Source organism: Schistocerca cancellata, chromosome 2 (assembly GCF_023864275.1).
Source record: "Schistocerca cancellata isolate TAMUIC-IGC-003103 chromosome 2, iqSchCanc2.1, whole genome shotgun sequence".
NCBI classification, from domain to species: Eukaryota; Metazoa; Arthropoda; class Insecta; order Orthoptera; family Acrididae; genus Schistocerca; species Schistocerca cancellata.
In genome coordinates this window covers 528,476,474-528,498,002 of record NC_064627.1, presented here as the reverse complement: position 1 = coordinate 528,498,002, position 21,529 = coordinate 528,476,474, and the positions used below count along the sequence as shown (strand labels likewise).

The 21,529-nt window shown below is 37.7% G+C and overlaps 1 protein-coding gene across 1 annotated transcript in view; it reads right to left on the bottom strand.

Annotated features, from left to right (window-relative positions):
- Window positions 1–21,529, bottom strand: part of LOC126162074 (semaphorin-2A) — a 173,994-nt gene that overhangs the window by 25,047 nt on the left and 127,418 nt on the right. Inside the window, exon 5 of the mRNA XM_049918346.1 lies at window positions 12,660–12,881. Within this exon, the coding sequence (XP_049774303.1) occupies window positions 12,660–12,881 (222 nt within the window). The remainder of the gene's footprint in view (window positions 1–12,659; window positions 12,882–21,529) is intronic.

The following is a 21,529-nucleotide window of genomic DNA, read 5'->3' as shown; positions in this document are numbered from 1 at the left end:
CACCATACTTGCTCCGGACACTGTGAGAGGGCTGTACAAGCAATGATCACACGCACGGCACAGCGGACACACCAGGAACCGCGGTGTTGGCCGTCGAATGGCGCTAGCTGCGCAGCATTTGTGCACCGCCGCCGTCAGTGTCAGCCAGTTTGTCGTGGCATACGGAGCTCCATCGCAGTCTTTAACACTGGTAGCATGCCGCGACAGCGTGGACGTGAACCGTATGTGCAGTTGACGGACTTTGAGCGAGGGCGTATAGTGGGCATGCGGGAGGCCGGGTGGACGTACCGCCGAATTGCTCAACACGTGGGGTGTGAGGTCTCCACAGTACATCGATGTTGTTGCCAGTGGTCGGCGGAAGGTGCACGTGCCCATCGACCTGGGACCGGACCGCAGTGACGCACGGATGCATGCCAAGACCGTAGGATCCTACGCAGTGCCGTAGGGGACCGCACCGCCACTTCCCAGCAAATTAGGGACACTGTTGCTCCTCGGGTATCGGCGAGGACCATTCGCAACCGTCTCCATGAAGCTGGGCTACGGTCCCGCACACCGTTAGGCCGTCTTCCGCTCACGCCCCAACATCGTGCAGCCCGCCTCCAGTGGTGTCGCGACAGGCGTGAATGGAGGGACGAATGGAGACGTGTCGTCTTCAGCGATGAGAGTCGCTTCTGCCTTGGTGCCAATGATGGTCGTATGTGTGTTTGGCGCCGTGCAGGTGAGCGCCACAATCAGGACTGCATACGACCGAGGCACACAGGGCCAACACCCAACATCATGGTGTGGGGAGCGATCTCCTACACTGGCCGTACACCACTGGTGATCGTCGAGGGGACACTGAATAGTGCACGGTACATCGAAACCGTCATCGAACCCATCGTTCTACCATTCCTAGACCGGCAAGGGAACGTGCTGTTCCAACAGGACAATGCACGTCCGAATGTATCCCGTGCCACCCAACGTGCTCTAGAAGGTGTAAGTCAACTACCCTGGCCAGCAAGATCTCCGGATCTGTTCCCCATTGAGCATGTTTGGGACTGGATGAAGCGTCGTCTCACGCGGTCTGCACGTCCAGCACGAACGCTGGTCCAACTGAGGCGCCAGGTGGAAATGGCATGGCAAGCCGTTCCACAGGACTACATCCAGCATCTCTACGATCGTCTCCATGGGAGAATAGCAGCCTGCATTGCTGCGAAAGGTGGATATACACTGTACTAGTGCCGACATTGTGCATGCTCTGTTGCCTGTGTCTATGTGCCTGTGGTTCTGTCAGTGTGATCATGTGATGTATCTGACCCCAGGAATGTGTCAATAAAGTTTCCCCTTCCTGGGACAATGAATTTATGGTGTTCTTATTTCAGTTTCCAGGAGTGTAGCTTAAGTCATTTTTTGGTTTGGTGGGGTTCTTTCGCAAATATGTGAAAACACAAGCACTAAATGCACTATGTCTCAATAAAGTGCTTATGCAGGAATGGAACAATGAATTCCAGTCTGCATTTCATGACACCAAAGCACAGTTGGTTAGCAGTGAGATATTACATAGACCTGACTTATCCACTCCTTTTTGCCTTACAACTGACAGCAGTGAGTTTGGAATAGAAATAGATGGGGTTAAAGTGCACCATTCAGTTGCCTTCGCAAGTAGAATACTTAAAAAACATGAGAAAAACTACTCCACTTCAGAAAATGAAGTTTTAGCTATAGTACAGGGATTTCAAAAATTTAGGAATTACTTATTAGGTCACTATGTAAAGGTATACACAGATCATAAAGTCTTAAGCTATATTCAAGAATGCAAACTCTACCACACTAGACTGGCTCAATGGACTGTGTTTCTTCAGCAGTTTAACTTTTCTGTGGAAAACGTTAAGGCAAAAGACGACATTATGGCTGATGTCTTGTGCAGACTACCAGTGGGAAATGTAAATGACACTGTACATGGGAATCAAGAGAAAAACTTCACCATGATGTACATAAAAGTGAAAGAGAAAAGGGATATCAGAAGAATTTGCAAACAACTCATACATAATCAGAACCATGATGACAACTGGAAATTGGTAAAAAGTTATCTGGGGAAAAAAGGGCCATAAAAAAGTACAACAATACTACAGAGTTTTGGGGGGGATTCTTTTTTATAGGTACAGCACTGATAATCATAGGCAGAAGATTTGCTGGCCTGAAGAGTACACAGACACCTTATACTTTACACTCATACCAGTATTGGTCATTGTGGGATCCTTAAGGTGTACTCAAAAAATACAGGAGTGCATCTATTTTCATAATATTGCCCACAGAGTGACATGTCAGTTGATAATCACACCAATAGGGGTCATTTACAGAGTTTAATGCCTAATACACAGATGGACCTTGTGGGCACTGACCTGCATGGGCAAAAGGTGGGTATTGCTAAATTTTTGTATCAGCAGCTGATTGGCCTCCACGGGTGCACTTCTGCGAATGGTTCATCCAACAATGTGTCAATCCTCATTTCAGTGCAAATGTTCTCTTTACGGATGAGGCTTCATTCCAATGTGATCAAATTGTAAATTTTCACAATTAACATGCGTGGGCTGACAAGAATCCGCACACAATTGTGCAATCACATCATCAACACAGATTTTCTGTGAACATTTGGGCAGGCATTGTTGGTGATGTCTTGATTGGGCCCCATGTTCTTCCACCTACGCTCAATGGAGCACGTTATCATGATTTCATATGGGATACTCTACCTGTGCTGCTAGAACATGTGCCTTTGCAAGTACGACACAACATGTGGTTCATGCACGATGGAGCTCCTGCACATTTCAGTCGAAGTGTTCGTACGCTTCTCAACAACAGATTCGGTGACCGATGGATTGGTAGAGGCAGACCAATTCCATGGCCTCCACGCTCTCCTGACCTCAACCCTCTTGACTTTCATTTATGGGGGCATTTGAAAGCTCTTGTCTACGCAACCCCGGTACCAAGTGTAGAGACTCTTCGTGCTCGTATTGTGGACGACTGTGACACAATACGCCATTCTCCAGGGCTGCATCAGCACATCAGGGATTCCATGCGACGGAGGGTGGATGCATGTATCCTCGCTAACGGAGGAAATTTTGAACATTTCTGTAACAAAGTGTTTGAAGTCACACTGGTACGTTCTGTTGGTGTGTTTCCATTCCATTATTAATGTGATTTGAAGAGAAGTAATAAAATGAGCTCTAACATGGAAAGTAAGTGTTTCCGGACACATGTCCACATAACATATTTTCTTTCTTTGTGTGTGAGGAATGTTTCCTGAAAGTTTGGCCGTACCTTTTTGTAACACTCTGTATATTCTCTGATGTCAGACTCATTCAGTCATGGGGAAATATTTCACTTGATTTATAATTTACATATTTTATTCTGTTATTATAACATGTTGTAGTGTCAATTTTACAAGAATATTTGAGACTGGGTAACACAAATTTTGACTGTATTATTGTTGAAGAAACTTGCTGAAGATATTTTGCCTTGTGTCTGTCAAGCTATGTGGAACACCTGTTGATGATAAAGACACATTACTTATTTTATTACTATGCTTGATATTACTTATGCTGCACGTTGAAAGAAAATGTATCTTTTAAGAATTTTATGCCTTAATTGACACATCAGACAATTTGTAGCTGATCTTACAACAAAATTGTTGATGAAGAAATTGTTTAGGGAAAATGCATTTATACTTTTGGCAAAAATGCTATGCTTTGATAACTATGATTGTCTATGATTTATACTAAAACACTATTACACTATTGAGAATTATTTTAAAATACTTAAGATATTTTATGAGAATTTGATACAAATTTTCCCACTTGAAGTTACTGATGTCTAATGAGTGACAGAAAAAAGAGATGATTCAGTGCTGATGAAAAATCTTGTGACTTGTGACTTGAAATGAATACTTTGATGAGCAGTTATACTTTTACAATCACACATATTAACACACTATTAGGAACTTTGAAGATTTTGAAGATATTTTGAGGATTTAGAGATTTGATATTACTGAGAAATGCAATGACACATTTGAAGATATTTTGTCACACACCTGTACACACTGCTTACGGTAAATTAAGAGAGAATTGTGCTGGGTAGAAAGAAATGCTGAAACTTATTCTTTTTGTGTTAGCAAGTGATGAGATGAAGAGAGAGTTAGAAATGACTCTGGAAGTAAAGTTGTAACAGCTAACATGCCTAATTGTAAAATGTTTACTTATCCAATTACATTGAATAGGATTGGGGAGAAGAGAAGTTTGTGGCACAACTTGACCAGAAGAAGGGATCGGTTGGTAGGACATGTTCTGAGGCATCAAGGGATCACCCATTTAGTATTAGAGGGCAGCGTGGAGGGTAAAAATCGTAGGGGGAGACCAAGAGATGAATACACTAAGCAGATTCAGAAGGATGTAGGTTGCAGTAGGTACTGGGAGATGAAGAAGCTTGCACAGGATAGAGTAGCATGGAGAGCTGCATCAAAACAGTCTCAGGACTGAAGACCACAACAACAATACAACAACTTATATTATGCTTGTAAGTGGATCAGATTTTGGGAAAACGCTGTTAACATTACTAGACTGACTACACATCCACACAGATACACATGAAGACATTACCATTATTTGCCCTGAAAACTCTCTGCCAAAGTTATTGACATTTTACTTGTTTTTGTAAGAAATGAAACATTATCAGACGAATTTTGTTGGAATTGATGAGCAGTAAGATTTTATTTGTAACTTTGATACTCTACTGTTTTACGTGAAAAATATGGATCAACACTACTTATGTGTGAAAGAGAAAAGACTTTGCCTTTCAGCTTCATAAAGCGCAAACTATTAAATTTAATGTAATTGGATAGATAAAAAATCTACTCACCAAGTGGCGGCAGATCAACACACATATTTTTTAAAAAAAGTTTAATGTATGCAAGCTTTTGGAGCCATTGACTCCTTCTTCTGGCTGAAGGGTTGAAGGGTGAAGGAAAAGGACTGTAGAGATTTAGGAAAAGGGGTAGATTTCAGAAAATTCACACAGAACCCCAGGTCAGAGTAATCTTACCGGATGGGATGAGAAGGAAAGATATTTTCTTTGCTTCTCATCCCATACAATAAGTTTCCCCTGACTTGTGGTTCTGGGGTAACTTTTTCCAAACTCTACCTCTTTTTCTAAACCTCTCCAGTCCTTTTCTTTCATCCCTCTTCCTTCCGTTCAACTCTTCCGCTAGAAGAAGGAGCCACTGGCTCTGAAACCTTGTGGCTCCAAAAGCTTGCATATTTTAAACTTTTCTTTTTTTTTTATATGTGTGTTCTCCTGCCACTGCTTGATGAGTAGATTCTTTGTCCATCCAATTACATTATATTGTCAAAAATTGATTATTTTCATTGTTAAACTATTAAATTTAGGAATATTCATTTTGTATAACTATGTATGTATTTGATATAAATATAATAGAGGGAAACATTCCACGTGGGAAAAATATATCTAAAAAGAAAGATGATGAGACTTACCAAACAAAAGCACTGGCAGGTCGATAGACACACAAACAATCACAAACATACACACAAAACTCTAGCTTTCGCAACCAACGGTTGCCTCGTCAGGAAAGAGGGAAGGAGAGGGAAAGACGAAAGGATTTGGGTTTTAAGGGAGAGGGGTAAGGAGTCATTCCAATCCCGGGAGCGGAAAGACTTACCTTAGGGGGAAAAAAGGACAGGTACGTACATACATACACACACACACACACACACACACACACACACACACACACTCACTCACACACACACACACACTCACTCCCGGGATTGGAATGACTCCTTACCCTCTCCCTTAAAACCCAAATCCTTTTGTCTATCTTCCCTCTTTCCTGACGAGGCAACCGTTGGTTGCGAAAGCTAGAATTTTGTGTGTATGTTTGTGATTGTTTGTGTGTCTATCGACCTGCCAGCGCTTTTGTTTGGTAAGTCTCATCATCTTTCTTTTTAGATATATGTATGTATTTGCTTACAAGAAAACATAGTAACTAAAAATCGGATTGACGGTAAAAAATACTTAAAGATTTCTATGCAAATATTTTTAAAATTTAAACAAATGGACTGATCCTCTGTGTCTGTGTTAGAATAGGTAGTTTACTACAAAAAGGACTGATTCTCTGAGTCTGTGATAAACTACATGGTTTACTAAGGAAAAGACTGATTTGTCAAGTCTGTGATAGGATTACGCATTAACGATTTTTAAATCTTCGAAATGTGCAAACTCTGTGAACAAACTTAGAGACAAATCTTAAGATAACCCCTGAATGTCAACTCTCTCATCCTAAGCAACTTTGAAAATTCAATTTTGAAAAAAGAACACATGAGCAAACACTGTATTTCTTTACAAAAAGGGAACCAATCTAGTAACTCTGTATTTCACTGTTTATCTTTATAAATTGTATTAGATGATTTTTCAGTAATTTCTTCCATGCTGTATAATATTTTGATGATAATTCTACAATTTACTACACGTTGTACCTTTTGAAATTTATTACTCTGTTCAGGTTTTTTTGCAAGTAAAAAAAAGTTTTTAGTATCAACCATTTTTTTGAAACAAGTCAGCTCATTCATGTCTATCAGTTGTTCAAGAAAGAAAGCAAATTTTAAGAGAGGTTAGAACTGAGACAAACCTTCAGTTTGAGAAAGAAATCAAAAAACATAATTCCAGCTTATTACATCAACATAAACAGCCATTGGTTAAGAATTTTCAACTGTCAGCAGATATTTTAACTCCACCCAATTTTAACTCAGTCAATATGAAATGTCAGCTATCTTTATTGCATCAAAATATTCGAGGACTGAGAAATAAAATTAATGAATTAACTATCTGCATAGATGAATTAGAGTCTTCAAACCCAGCTGACATAATCTGCCTCTCTGAACATCATGTGACCACTGGTATAGAACTTTTAAGTGTTACAGGGTTTAGGTTAGCATCTCACTTTTGTAGATCAGAAATGGAGAAAGGAGGAGTTGCCACATTCATCAGGAACTGTCATAAATTTAAGAACATAGACATTCATAAATTTTGCCTAGAACAGCATATGGAAGCATGTGCAACAGAATTAGATTTTCACAAAAAATCTCTCATAATATTAAGTGTATATCGAGCACCTGCAGGTAACTTTAATCTGTTTGTAAACCACCTTGAAGCTGTACTGGCCCATTTAACAACCAAAAACAAAGAAATAGTGGTTGCTGGTGATTTCAATGTAGATTTTCTTAAAGACTCTCCCAATAAGAACTTATTTGAGTTAGTAACACTATCATTCAACTTAATTCCCACAGTAAAGTTCCCCACTAGGATAGCCACTTGCTCACAAACAGCCATTGATAATATCTTTATAGAAAAGTCCAATGAACAAAATTATATTACAAAACCAATAGTCAATGGCCTCTCAGACCATGACATGCAGTTCCTTCTGTTAAATGTTAATACTGAACAGGATATAAAATCTGTTAAATCTGAGCTCAAGAGGGTAATCAGTAAGCCAAAAATTGATTATTTTAGGACACTCCTCAGAGACATTCACTGGACTGATGTTTACAGTGCTCATGGCATGAATGAAAAATATAACATTTTTGCTAATAAAGTGCTTACCTTATTCGAACACTGCTTTCCCCCGAAACTTACCAAGGTTAGAGCAAAGTCTACAAAGAAGCCATGGATTACTCAAGGAATAGGGATATCTTGTAAAACAAAAAGAAAACTGTATCTGTCAATCCGAAACATTTCCAATGTTGATGCTATAGCACATTATAAGAAATACTGCAAAATATTAAAGACTGTAATACGGATGTCAAAGCAAATATATTACAAGGAAAAGATAGTCATATCAGATAACAAAATAAAGACAATATGGGATATAGTGAAGGAGGAGACCGGTAGAACCAGACATGAAGAGGAACAAATAGCATTAAGAGTAAATGATACATTGGTGACAGATGTGTATAGTGTTGCAGAACTTTTTAACAAACATTTTGTAACTGTTACTGAAAAGATGGGGTTGTCAGGTTCGGTAGATGCTGCTGTGGATTACCTTAGACCAGACATTTCAAGTAACTTCCATAATATGAATTTGACCCTCACTACCCCAACAGAAATAATGCCCATCATAAAATCTTTAAAATCAAAAACATCTAGTAGGTATGATGAAATATCAACAAAGTTAATTAAAGAATGTGATTCTGAGCTAAGTAACATATTAAGCTATCTGTGTAACCAGTCGTTTGTCAGTGGAATATTTCCTGAATGGCTGAAATATGCTGAAGTTAAGACACTGTTTAAGAAGGGAGATAAAGAAATAGCATCAAATTTCCGTCCAATTTCACTGTTGCCAGCATTCTCAAAAATTTTTGAAAAAGTAATGTACAGTCGTCTTTATAACCATCTTATCTCAAATAACATACTGTCAAAGTCACAATTTGGATTTCTAAAAGGTTCTGATATTGAGAAGGCTATCTTCACTTGCAGTGAAAATGTGCTTAATTCATTAGACAAAAAATTGCAGGCAACTGGTATATTTTGTGATCTGTCAAAGGCATTTGACTGTGTAAATCACAATATCCTTTTAAGTAAACTAGAATATTATAGTGTAACAGGAAATGCTGCAAAATGGTTCAAATCTTATATCTTTGGCAGGAAACAAAGGGTGTTATTAGGAAAGAGACATGTATCAAGCTATCAGGCATCATCCAACTGGGAACTAATTACATGTGGGGTCCCACAAGGTTCCATTTTGGGGCCCTTACTTTTCCTTGTGTATATCAATGACCTTTCATCAGTAACATTACCAGATGCCAAGTTTGTTTTGTTTGCCGATGATACAAACATTGCAATAAATAGTAAATCAAGTGTAGTCTTAGAAAGATCAGCCAATAAAATATTTGTGGACATTAATGACTGGTTCCTAGCCAATTCTTTGTCACTAAACTTTGAAAAAACACACTACATGCAGTTCAGAACTTGTAAGGGGTGTCCCAAGAGTATATGTCTAACATACGATGACAAGAAGATAGAAGAAGTGGACAGTGTTAAATTCTTGGGATTACAATTCTTGGGATTACAGCTTGATAATAAATTCAACTGGGAGGAGCACACCACAGAACTGCTGAAGCGTCTTAACAAATCTCTGTTTGCAATGCGAATTTTGTCAGACATAGGGGATATAAAAATGAAAAAGCTGGCATACTATGCTTACTTTCATTCCATAATGTCATATGGGATTATTTTTTGGGGTAATTCATCAAGCCAAGCTAAAGTTTTCCGGGCACAAAAACGTGCAGTAAGAATTATATGTGGTGTGAACTCAAGAACATCCTGCAGAAACCTGTTTAGGGAACTAGGGATACTAACTACAGCTTCCCAATATATTTATTCCTTAATGAAATTTGTCATTAAAAATATATCACTTTTTCAAACCAACAGCTCGATTCATGGAATCAATACTATAAATAAGAATAATCTTCACAAGGATTTAAAGTCACTTAGTCTTGTACAAAAAGGTGTGCGTTATTCAGGAACACACATTTTCAATAACTTGCCAGCAGCCATAAAAAGCTTAACAACCAATGAAATTCAGTTTACGAGAAGCCTAAAGGATTTATTGGTGGCCAACTCCTTCTACTCCATTGATGAATTTCTTAGTAAAACCAACTGATTTGTATATAAGTACAACATAACTTCTGCACAATTTCAGTGCAGTAATGTGTTCACTGAAAATTTGTGTGTGTGTGTGTGTGTGTGTGTGTGTGTGTGTGTGTGGTTGTGTGTAAGTATAATCTAACTTCTGCACCATTTCAGTGCAGTAATGTGTTCATTGTAAATAAGTATTACAGTAGTTGTATTACATGTTTATTACCTTATAAATAAATAAAAAACTTTTTTATTTTAAATTCAGTGCATTAGTATTTGTAAAATGACTCTTAGTGTTCATTAAAAAATGATGATCATTCCACTTGGGACCTGTGGAATGGTACATTAGCTTATTTGTTTTAGTTGTAAATATTTGCCATGTATTGTTGTTTTTCTGACATGTTCCACATCCTGGAGGACCTCCTCACTACGGATCAATTGGAATGAAAGTAAATCTAATCTAACCTAATCTAATCAATCTTTTAAAGCTCTTAAAAGATCTGCCCAATCGTCAAATTGTGCAAATATTTTAGGAGGTTCTGTAGCATAGCAGTTGATTTCAACCGTATCTGAATACAATATTCATTTACGAAATACTGACGTCCAGATCTGATAAGTATATTGAATTTTCTAATACATGTAACTGTAGATGCAAACAATACCAAAAGACAATAATACAAAACAGCCAAACATGAGTAAAAATCACCTTATGGAAATACTGTGGAAATTATAACTATGTAACTATGTATTGAAATGTGCTGCTGACATTAGTAGGCATGAATAAGATTATCTGGCTCTTCTAGCATTAACGAATATGTAATCACAAACAATGAGTGATGCAATGTAATTTATCAGACAGTACTGTGGTCGTATTTGAATGTAATATTAACCCAAATGTATTTCTTTTACACATTCATAAGCTTTTCGTGTGTTCGAGGCTACAAAAACAAGTTAATATGTTAAAATGGTACAATTCAGAGTGATGACATTATTAGGAAAAATAAACAAATTTCACTTTCTGATAACCAAGCCAGATACATAAGTTTGGTCTATATCACAAAACTCTATATATGGTGGGAATTCTTTTTATTAACTAGTTTGGCTATAAGTAAAGAAAAAAGTAATTGTCAAACAATGGAAAATCCAGGCTATTGTTAAAAAAGTAATTGAATTTTTGTTAAATTGAACATCTCGTATTTCACTATAAAAAAATAAAAATTAATGTGATGTTTGTATTTAAAAACAATTACCTGTAAGTTAGAAACATTTTGACATCCACATTGTCAGCTAAATGTAAAACTTTTAATTGTAACTCACTTAAAGTCTGCTTATAACTATTAACCCACTGTTCTGTTTATTATAAATACTGGAAGATGTTTGTTGTCAGCAGCTCAGCCTTTCACCAGATTTTGAAGTGGAATCTGTGTTTACTGTCAGTCCTAATAATGTGATAATAAACAGTATTATTTAAAATGGTGGATCCGTAAACTTGATTATTATACATATCACTTGTGAAGTCTGTAGGTCAATAGAATTCCAGATTATCTATGAGAATCAGCTGAAAGGAAAGAAGGATGTAAGTATTTGTACTTTGCTGAATTTGCACCTCTGTCTCATGAACTATGAACAATGTTAGGTGTTCTCATGAACGGAAACAAATCTTTTACACTTCAGCAGATTCTGAAATGGCATAACATTACAAAATCTTGTACCCTCACATAATCTGCAACTCAACATGTCACATTTATGGTGAGTAGCCATCTACCCTTTCATAGTGTTGTCAAGAGGAATTAAATCTGGTGACTGTGACTACCAGGGAGTTGGTCCATTTCAACCTATCTCCCCTACACCAAGTGTATGGTTGAGATAATTGTGGATGTGATGTGCAAAATGTGTGGACATGCCATCGTCCTGGAACCACATTTGTTTTCTGATGAAGTGACAGTGGCAAATCTTCCAGTAACTCCACCAGAACCTCTTGCAAGAATGTCAAGTACATGGTACCCATTACGTAATATGAAAGAATGTATAGCTTAATAAGATGAACACCAGTGATTCCACCACATACATTTATACACTGCTGAAATCTATGTGAATGTGTCGCATGACGATTTTTGTTATCCCAAATGTGGCTGTTTCAACAGTTCAAAAAAGGATATGGCGCAGAAATTTGAGCATGCTGACATGGTGATGTAGAAATCATATACATAAATTGACACTTAGTGGAAGATCCGCTGGAGTCAATACAAGCACATTCTGTCAGTGGTAAGTGTGGAGTTGCTGGATATGCAGAACATGGCAGACACTTGTGTTGGGCATGTCCATGAGACACACAATGTTTTTAGTGTTCATAGCCAGGTTGTCTTCTACATGATGAAGGATGGCCTCTTCAAAGCACAGAGTGTGGCACATCTGTGGAGCACCACAGTCATCCCTCCTCATTGTGAATGAGTCAGTTTCCTGGAACTGTTGTTGTAATCAGATGAAAATGGTATGTAACATGCTTAGGTGATCCAGAAAATGTTTCTCCCTACATACCTCTAGCTTCAGCATAGAATATTAACATCTCCGTGTATTCTCCAAATGTGTATTCCAACATACTATATTGCTTCAGTTGTTCTTACTGTTCACAGATGGATTAACAGTTGAGCAGAACACTGAAGCAGTGACTGTAAACATAGGGCAGACTATGGCAGGGGACTCTGTTCTCAGTTTGTGTGCATACTGTGAAGTGGGAGATTTGAAAATGGTTTGAGCTTCAAACCTATTTTTTTTTATCTAGACAGTGCATTTCTGAATGTGGTTTCTTCAAAAAGACTTTATCTAATAAGTGCCCTCTGCAACCTGTAGAAGGCTAAAATAGTAATTATGAAATACGCTATATAATGAAGAAGGTCTGTCTCTTGCTTACAGATTAGCACTTATGAAGGAGGTACAGTAAGGATGAAAAGTAGAAAGTGGCAAGATTTATTACATACCAATCCAAAATTAGCCATACTCTGCAATTCTAGTATATACTTCAGTGCTTCTCCATCAGCTCCATATTCTGCTACTTGTGGTGCCTGCATTGTATCTGATATGAAAAAATGATTTCCATGGCCTCCAGCTCCACCTCGTGCTGCCACGAACATAGATCTCTCTTTGTTTAGATCAGCTACAACACACCCATTTTGATCCTTTACAACTGTACCTACAGGAACCTATAATCAAAATTGATAATGGTGATGATCATGACAATAATAACAACAATAACAATAATAATAATAATAATGACAATAATAATATAAATACTAGAAACAGCCAGTGTAATACAAGCAAACATAAATGCAAATATGAGAACTCTTTCTAACTAATTACGTAATTTTTGATTTGTAGTACCTAATAGTCACTTTTCTTATATATTATGCTGTCACACGGACCATATATATATATTTAAAAAGAAAGATGATGAGACTTACCCAACAAAAGCGCTGGCAGGTCGATAGACACACAAATAAACACAAACATACACACAAAACTCTAGCTTTCGCAACCAACGGTTGCCTCGTCAGGAAAGAGGGAAGGAGAAGGAAAGACAAAAGGATTGGGTTTTAAGGGAGAGGGTAAGGAGTCATTCCAATCCCGGGAGCGGAAAGACTTACCTTAGGGGGAAAAAAGGACAGGTTTACACTCGCACACACACACATATCCATCCACACATACACAGACACAAGCAGACATTTGTAAAGGCAAAGAGTTTGGGCAGAGATGTCAGTCGGGACGGAAGTACAGAGGCAAAGATGATGTTGAAAGACAGGTGAGGTATGAGCGGCGGCAGATTGAAATTAGCGGAGATTGAGGCCTGGCGGATAGCGAGAAGAGAGGATATGCTGAAGGGCAAGTTCCCATCTCCGGAGTTCTGACAGGTTGGTGTTAGTGGGAAGTATCCAGATAACCCGGACGGTGTAACACTGTGCCAAGATGTGCTGGCCGTGCACCAAGGCATGTTTAGCCACAGGGTGATCCTCATTACCAACAAACACTGTCTGCCTGTGTCCATTCATGCGAATGGACAGTTTGTTGCTGGTCATTCCCACATAGAATGCTTCACAGTGTAGGCAGGTCAGTTGGTAAATCACGTGGGTGCTTTCACACGTGGCTCTGCCTTTGATCGTGTACACCTTCCGGGTTACAGGACTGGAATAGGTGGTGGTGGGAGGGTGCATGGGACAGGTTTTACACCGGGGGCGGTTACAGGGGTAGGAGCCAGAGGGTAGGGAAGGTGGTTTGGGGATTTCATAGGGATGAACTAAGAGGTTACGAAGGTTAGGTGGACGGCGGAAAGACACTCTTGGTGGAGTGGGGAGGAATTCATGAAGGATGGATCTCATTTCAGGGCAGGATTTGAGGAAGTCGTATCCCTGCTGGAGAGCCACATTCAGAATCTGATCCAGTCCCGGAAAGTATCCTGTCACAAGTGGGGCACTTTTGGGGTTCTTCTGTGGAAGGTTCTGGGTTTGAGGAGATGAGGAAGTGGCTCTGGTTATTTGCTTCTGTACCAGGTCGGGAGGGTAGTTACAGGATTCAAAAGCTGTTTTCAGGTTGTTGGTGTAATGGTTCAAGGATTCCGGACTGGAGCAGATTCGTTTGCCACGAAGACCTAGGCTGTAGGGATGGGACCGTTTGATGTGGAATGGGTGGCAGCTGTAAACTTTCGCAACCAACGGTTGCCTCGTCAGGAAAGAGGGAAGGAGAAGGAAAGACAAAAGGATTGGGTATATATATATATATATATATACGAGGCAACCGTTGGTTGCGAAAGTTTACAGCTGCCACCCATTCCACATCAAACGGTCCCTTCCCTACAGCCTAGGTCTTATATATATATATAAAAACAAAGATTATGTGACTTACCAAATGAAAGTGCTGGCAGGTCGACAGACACACAAACGAACACAAACATACACACAAAATTCAAGCTTTCGCAACAAACTGTTGCCTCATCAGGAAAGAGGGAAGGAGAGGGAAAGACGAAAGGATGTGGGTTTTAAGGGAGAGGGTAAGGAGTCATTCCAGTCCCGGGAGCGGAAAGACTTACCTTATGGGGAAAAAAGGACGGGTATACACTCGCACACACACACATATCCATCCACACATATACAGACACACAGCAGACATATTTAAAGACAAAAAATATATATATTAGATCTGTCCAATGCATCCATCCGGTACATCCTACTTTAGTCCTGTTCCAGGTCCCAATGCATTTCTCAACACCACAGTTTGCTGAGCACAGCTTCCTTGGCCTGCAGCCTGAATTATCTCACTGGTGCCAATGTCTCGTTCCTCCCCCCATGCACCTGCAGAGCTGGCACACATCAGGTGTATGTTTGTGCTTGTATTTGTACTCTATAGCTTTGAAAGAGGCTTTATCTGAAAGCCGCAAAGTCCTTGATCTTTTTTATGTGCCTTTTGGTGACTTAGGGCCTCTACTATTCACGGAGTTGTTACTTTTACTTTCTATGATAATTACAAAGAAATGTTGGACACAAAATAACACTAAGTACATTTCCAGTAAAGTTAAAATCCAAATGAAATTTGATAGGTAGGACTTATTTATGTGCTGGAGTGTCACTATTATAAAATTCTCACTTATGTTAAGTGCAAGGACTTTAAAAAGGCTTCTGGCTGGCTTTTGCCACATCTTATCCACACAGTACATACAATCTTTATTTTTTTCAAGTGGGTTGCAATACTGCATTGTTTCACTTAACCAGCCTAAATTTGTGGAATACATTCCACTATGGTTGATTTTATGTGCAGAAGAATTAACAGGAGGAGCAACATTTTGCTAAAAGATAAGTATCTATCATGTTACAGATGAAAATACCATGTGTACCTCCTGTCTAGGAACAGAGATGAAGAAGACAATCAGGTGCTATGGCAGATGAAGAAACTAACATCAGTGGCTGAGGAGGTAGAAGAGACTCTCCCCCCCCCTCCCCCTCTCCCCTCCAGTACAGTCCAAGTGGCACTGCCAACACAAGCACAATGCAGTGGCTATGCACTATCAAGCTGAATGTTTGCTGGCACAGACAAAATGCCGTAACTGGTGTTATACACAAGGCAGCACAATATTAGCATATTATCTCTATCAAATATTATTATTATTATTATTATTATTATTATTATTGATGCAATATCTTTATAGTCTTGCTCTTAAAATTAGTATACTGGCTTTTACACACTCCAATTATGCAATCTGAGACTAATTATTCAATTTATTTCTGGATTCATTTACAAAATAGTGATATAACTTGGTGAAGATTCTTCTTTTGTCAAGAAAGTTTGTAAACTCTTTTGTTTTGTAAACTCTTTGGTATATTGTTAGTAGCGCAGAATGTAGAGAGTGGTGGGCACGCCTCTGATGGAATCAGACATGTTTTTATGTTTGGCAATAACAATGTAAATTTCTGTTTTATGGAAGAGGGGATTGTAAAGTCAGTGTGACATAGAAGAATGGGATAAAATAAAAAAACTCGTAGAAACAGAGATTATTTCATCAGTTATCTAGTCAACTGGAAACCACAAAGTCAAAATTTCAGCCTCAAGAATCTACTCTTAGATGCGATGAACTGCACCCAACGAGGAGAAAATGAAGTAGTAGGGGAAAAAAATAATAATAAATAAATAAATTACTTGTACATCTTACTCCACTCGAAGTGTTTGAAACAAAGCAGTTATTTTGAAGAGATTAAAAATTTACTGGTGATGTATGGGAGGGTAAGATTTAATTGTGGGCACCATCCAGGATCAGTTGACTGATAATTAAGTTTTGTCTGTTGCAGAAGAAGAAAGGACAGTTATTTGTGTCAATTGCAGTTTATGTGAAATCCAAATCATTCAAAGAAAGAAGACCAAAAGCTGCCTAACAAGGTTGTATCAACAGTGACGAGATACTATCAACAGTGATGGACCGGATGAACTGAAAGAGGACTTTATGACTACGAGAAGGGACATCAAAAAGAAAAGATAAGTACAAACTATTTGTGAAATTAATTTTTTTTTTTTTTTGTGGACTCGTGTTATTGCTAGGAAAATGAATAGAGATGAGGGTAGTAGTGATGAAGTGAAAGCTGTAGGACCCAGCTGGGACATATTTGAACCAAGTGAAAGTGTAGTCAGCAAAGAAACACAAAAAACTGATATTTTGCAGTTCATTTTGTCAAAATTAGAGGAAATGAAAACAGAAGTCTGAAAACAATAGTAAAATGGACAGGGTACAATACAAAATAGACCATCTTTGAAATCAGGCTTCAGAGCTAAAAAATGGATTGTCAGGGGGATTAAAACGTGCGAATGAAAAAGTTGATGTCTGAGAAAATAAATTTATTGTTTTGGAAAATGAGTTAGTTGCCCAATCTGCACGACAGACAAAGAATGTTAATGATATCAGAGTTGAACAGAAGGCCTTTGTCGAAAAAATGGAACAGAACTTTACTAGTTTAGATCAAAAATGTTTTGATATTGAAAACAGTATGCAAGCTAATGTAAATGTTTTAGATAAAAAAAATTCAGCAGTTCAGGAAAACTGTATTCACAAAAATTTGTATTCAAGCAATGGTATTGTGTGGTCCAACATTGCTATCAAAATTTTTCCATCAGACAATTCACAGGCAGTGGATTTTCTGCATCACTGTAGAGATAGTTTTGCTTCATGCATGAGTGGCAATAAAAAAATTAAATTTGTTAAAAGATGTCTTGAAGTGAAGATCTGTCTTGGGTAATACTAAATTTAAGTCAGTGGGAAACATAACAAAGTTTCGAAAAAAGTTTTTAAATACATTTTGGTCGGAAGCTGAACAGGGGAGAATTAAAAAAAAATATTTGCTCTGTGCACTATGGGACTTAACTTCTGAGGTCATCAGTCACCTAGAACTTAGAACTTAGAACTACTTAAAGCTAACTAACCTAAGGACATAACACACATCCATGCCGGAGGAACCTGCGACCGTAGTGGTCGCGCGGTTCCAGACTGTAGCACCTAGAACTGCTCGGGGAGAATTAAAAGTGAATTTCTGAATGGTCCTAATTATAGGAATAGGGACAGTACTCTGAAAGAGTTTCATAAGAATCAACTTAAGAAATTAACGCACCTTGACAAACCATTTGACGAAATGACATTCATTGAAGAATTCAAAAGGAGATTACCAGAAAGGCTGCAGTGGGATTTAGTACATGGACGATTGTTTTAAACAATTTTTACGATCTGTTGACAGGCTGCATAGGGCAGTAGAAAGAAGCATGTACCATAATAATCGAAATGATAGAGATCACAATAGTAATAACTACAGAGATAATGGTAACTTCTATCAGAATCAAAATGGTAACAGAAACAGAAATTTTGAACATCAGCAGAATTGGAATAATGGGGATAGCCAAGGGCAATTTAAGAGGAGAAACAATCATAGAGGTAACTATTCAGGAAACAGCATTCCACCTCAATAAAGGTCCTCAGTTTTGGCGCGAGGAACCACAACAAGTACCGGACCCCCAATTTACACTTACAATTGGACAATAATAACAGTGTTAACAACATGGCACATGTATCTGAAGTTGAACAGAAGGAACATCTGATTTCTCATTTATGTTTTGACAAAAGTTTTGGGATACTATGTTTAATTATAGTGATGTAGGTGCTAATCACAAACCAGAATGTGAGAGTAATGAGAATTTTGATGTAGTATGTACTAATTATTTCTTCTCTTGATCAGAAAACAGTGTTAATGATGTATGTAAATCAGATGATGACTGTATTCGATCTGAATTAGGTGGTATTTTTCATATAGATGTGAATGAGAGCCATGAAATAACTGAGGCTGGTAAGTCTGAGACTGGTAGCTTATTGTAGATGAATGTAAGTAAGGTGTGTGACTTGTTACTGATGTTGTTGTTGAAGTAATTTTGGAAGAATATTATGATGATGATGATGATGATGATGAGTATCTGGTACTTGTGGAGTTTAAAAATAATGATATTTCAGTCTTATTTGTGAATACAGGTAAGGTAACTGATTTATGTGATGATGTAAATGAGAGTCATGGAATACCAGTCCAGTCAGAGCAGTTTTTCATTAACGTCATGCAGAGTAATGATCCAAACCCTAAAGGCGCGGTATCTGTAAGCCCAGAGAATAAAATTGAAAACTTTTTGGAATTTGTTTGGGACCAGATTGATGATAACATAGATAAATGCATTCTGGAATAAGTTAGCTATGGTTAGTCGAAGTTTTTATACAAATTGGTGGAATGAAGTGAAAGAAGATCTAAGCAGGAATTGTACTTTTGACAGTAATATGTTTTGTGTTCCTTCTGTAATCAGTGATGTTAGTTGTTCTATGGAATCCATTCAGTGAGTTCAAACTTTACCTGACAACATGAGTAATCAAAATAATGCTACAATACCAGTCAAGTTGATAAAGCCCTGCAAAAACAGTATGGACTGATGAAATAGTAAGTGATCTTTTACATGAACTGCCTAATAACAGTTGATGAGTCAGATACTGGATCTCCTTACACTAAGATTAAGATTGATCAGTAGGAAGGGAACTGTTTCACTGATACAGGTTGCCCGATTTGTGGTGCATCTGAACAATTTAGAGACAAGATCCAATATAGTAAGAATTTTGTGAAAATGCCCGTTTCATGTGTAAAGATATGAAGAGCTACTGGTAAGCAAAGCAAATATGTAAGATGTCAAGTACTGTTAACTTTCAGCATAGAGGACAAGACATACGAACATAGATGCATAATGATACCTAATCTAGAAGAAAATATACACTATGTATGTAGATTTATAAAACTATAACTATAGAACTGAGTTTTATTTATCACGAATGTAGTATGTAAGATGATGTAATTTTTAAAGTTCTATCTTATCCACTGACTGAGTTTAAATCTATTTGTAGATTCATAAAACTATATAATTGTGTTTTTTGTGTGGAATTTAGTATGTAAGATGATGTAATTTCTAAAGTTCAATCTTGTCCATTGACTGAGTTAAAATCTATGATACACTAAACAGTTATGTTCTGTAATAGATTTGTGCTTTATAATTTGATACATATATGCCACAAGACTAAATGAGTAGAACCTTTTGCAATTTTGAAATGGGGCAATATTCATAATTTTTACTGCAAAAATTAGGAATAATATCTTAGTATATCTGTGTGTATCACCCTGTTATTTCATTTTTTTTAAATTGCCTTTAACTCTGTTCATTAATGTTTCATATGTGAATGCTTTCTAATTTTACCTGATGTAAATCCTAAATAATTGATTTCGGAACATGATCAGAGACAGTGTATCTTATGTAATGTGAAGAAGGTATTGAACAGCATATTTATTACACAAAACAATGTTTCACTATTTGATGTGAATGCTAGACAGGAAGTTACCTATCCATTGAAGTGTGTGATGAGAACTCTTACAAGGAAACTGAAAGATGTGGATGGATCCACTCCCTTCACTGCTGTATGGCTGGAACCTGCTGGACCAGTTGACTTAGAAGAGATCATAGGTGTTGGGTAATGTACTCGATCATCTATCAACTACATCAGTGTTGTGTCTGAGATTTGTAATGTTAGCCAAGACTGCTAAAGACAGTGGTATTAATGTATGTTTTTTTCAAGTAAGGTGATTGACTTTCTATTACATGGCTCTGTTTACCTGTATTTACCCTGAGTATTGCAATATTGTGTCTGATTGGAACTTGAGTTGTGAGCAGACATGGTCATCGCGACTCTGTGTGTGTGTGTGTGTGTGTGTGTGTGTGTGTGTGTGTGTGTGTGTGTGTGCGCGCGCTGTCAAGGAGAGCGTACAACCATTGATTGATGCTAGGTGCTTCTTAAATTGCTCTTTGCATATGATTGAACTTATTGATATAATTGTGAACTTTATTCATTTTGTTGCGTCGAAACATTTTTTGCTGGTTGTATCTGGTATCGTTTGGATTCATGGGTCGGTCCCCACATCATAAACTTAGGCCCTAATATTTTTCCATTATTTTGTTCTGTCATGAATCAACATATCCTTAAGTATTCTGGTTTATGTGGCTGAGAGATTTTGTACTATATGTCTACTCACCGTTGAGTATATTCTTCTGGTCTGTACCCGTCATTGTGTTTTTCGATTTGGCTCACTTGTTGTACACTTAGGCTCTGAAATTTTTCTCTTCTCTTTTGAAGATTTTTATGTTATGGATGTAAACGTACAATTTGTAACTTTAGTAATTTACCTTGTCTCTGTAATTATATCATAGTTTAGTGTTGCAATGTTGTAGTTTTGATTTTTTACTATTTGTCTTGTGACAGTATGTTAAACAGATCTGAAAACCTGAATATGATATCCTGATATATGTATAGATTACGACTTGTTTAGCAGATATGTTTATTATATTTTCTGTATATGTTATGTATCAGATATTTCTACACATCTGTATTCTAACGTTTTGCACCATTTTGTACACCGTTTGGCAAATCTTATGGTCTGTCACAAAACATTGTAAACACATTGTTTCCAAATTTTGTGAGAGGAGGATATTGTAATGGGACATCCTCCTTCAACATTACCTTTCTTCACTAGAAATAGCTGATACAAGGAATATTTCTGAATCTTATGTAAGTGAACATTATCTCAGCTGTTTAACTAAATGAATTTCATTTGATTTTATGTGCGATGTGTTATATCTCAAGCTAAAATGTATAAAAAGAAATTAACATGTTACAATCAATGTATACTCAACTCCTTATGTACAGTTAAAATAACTCTTCCATAAGAAATATTTGAAATTACAAAATATCAGGCATACT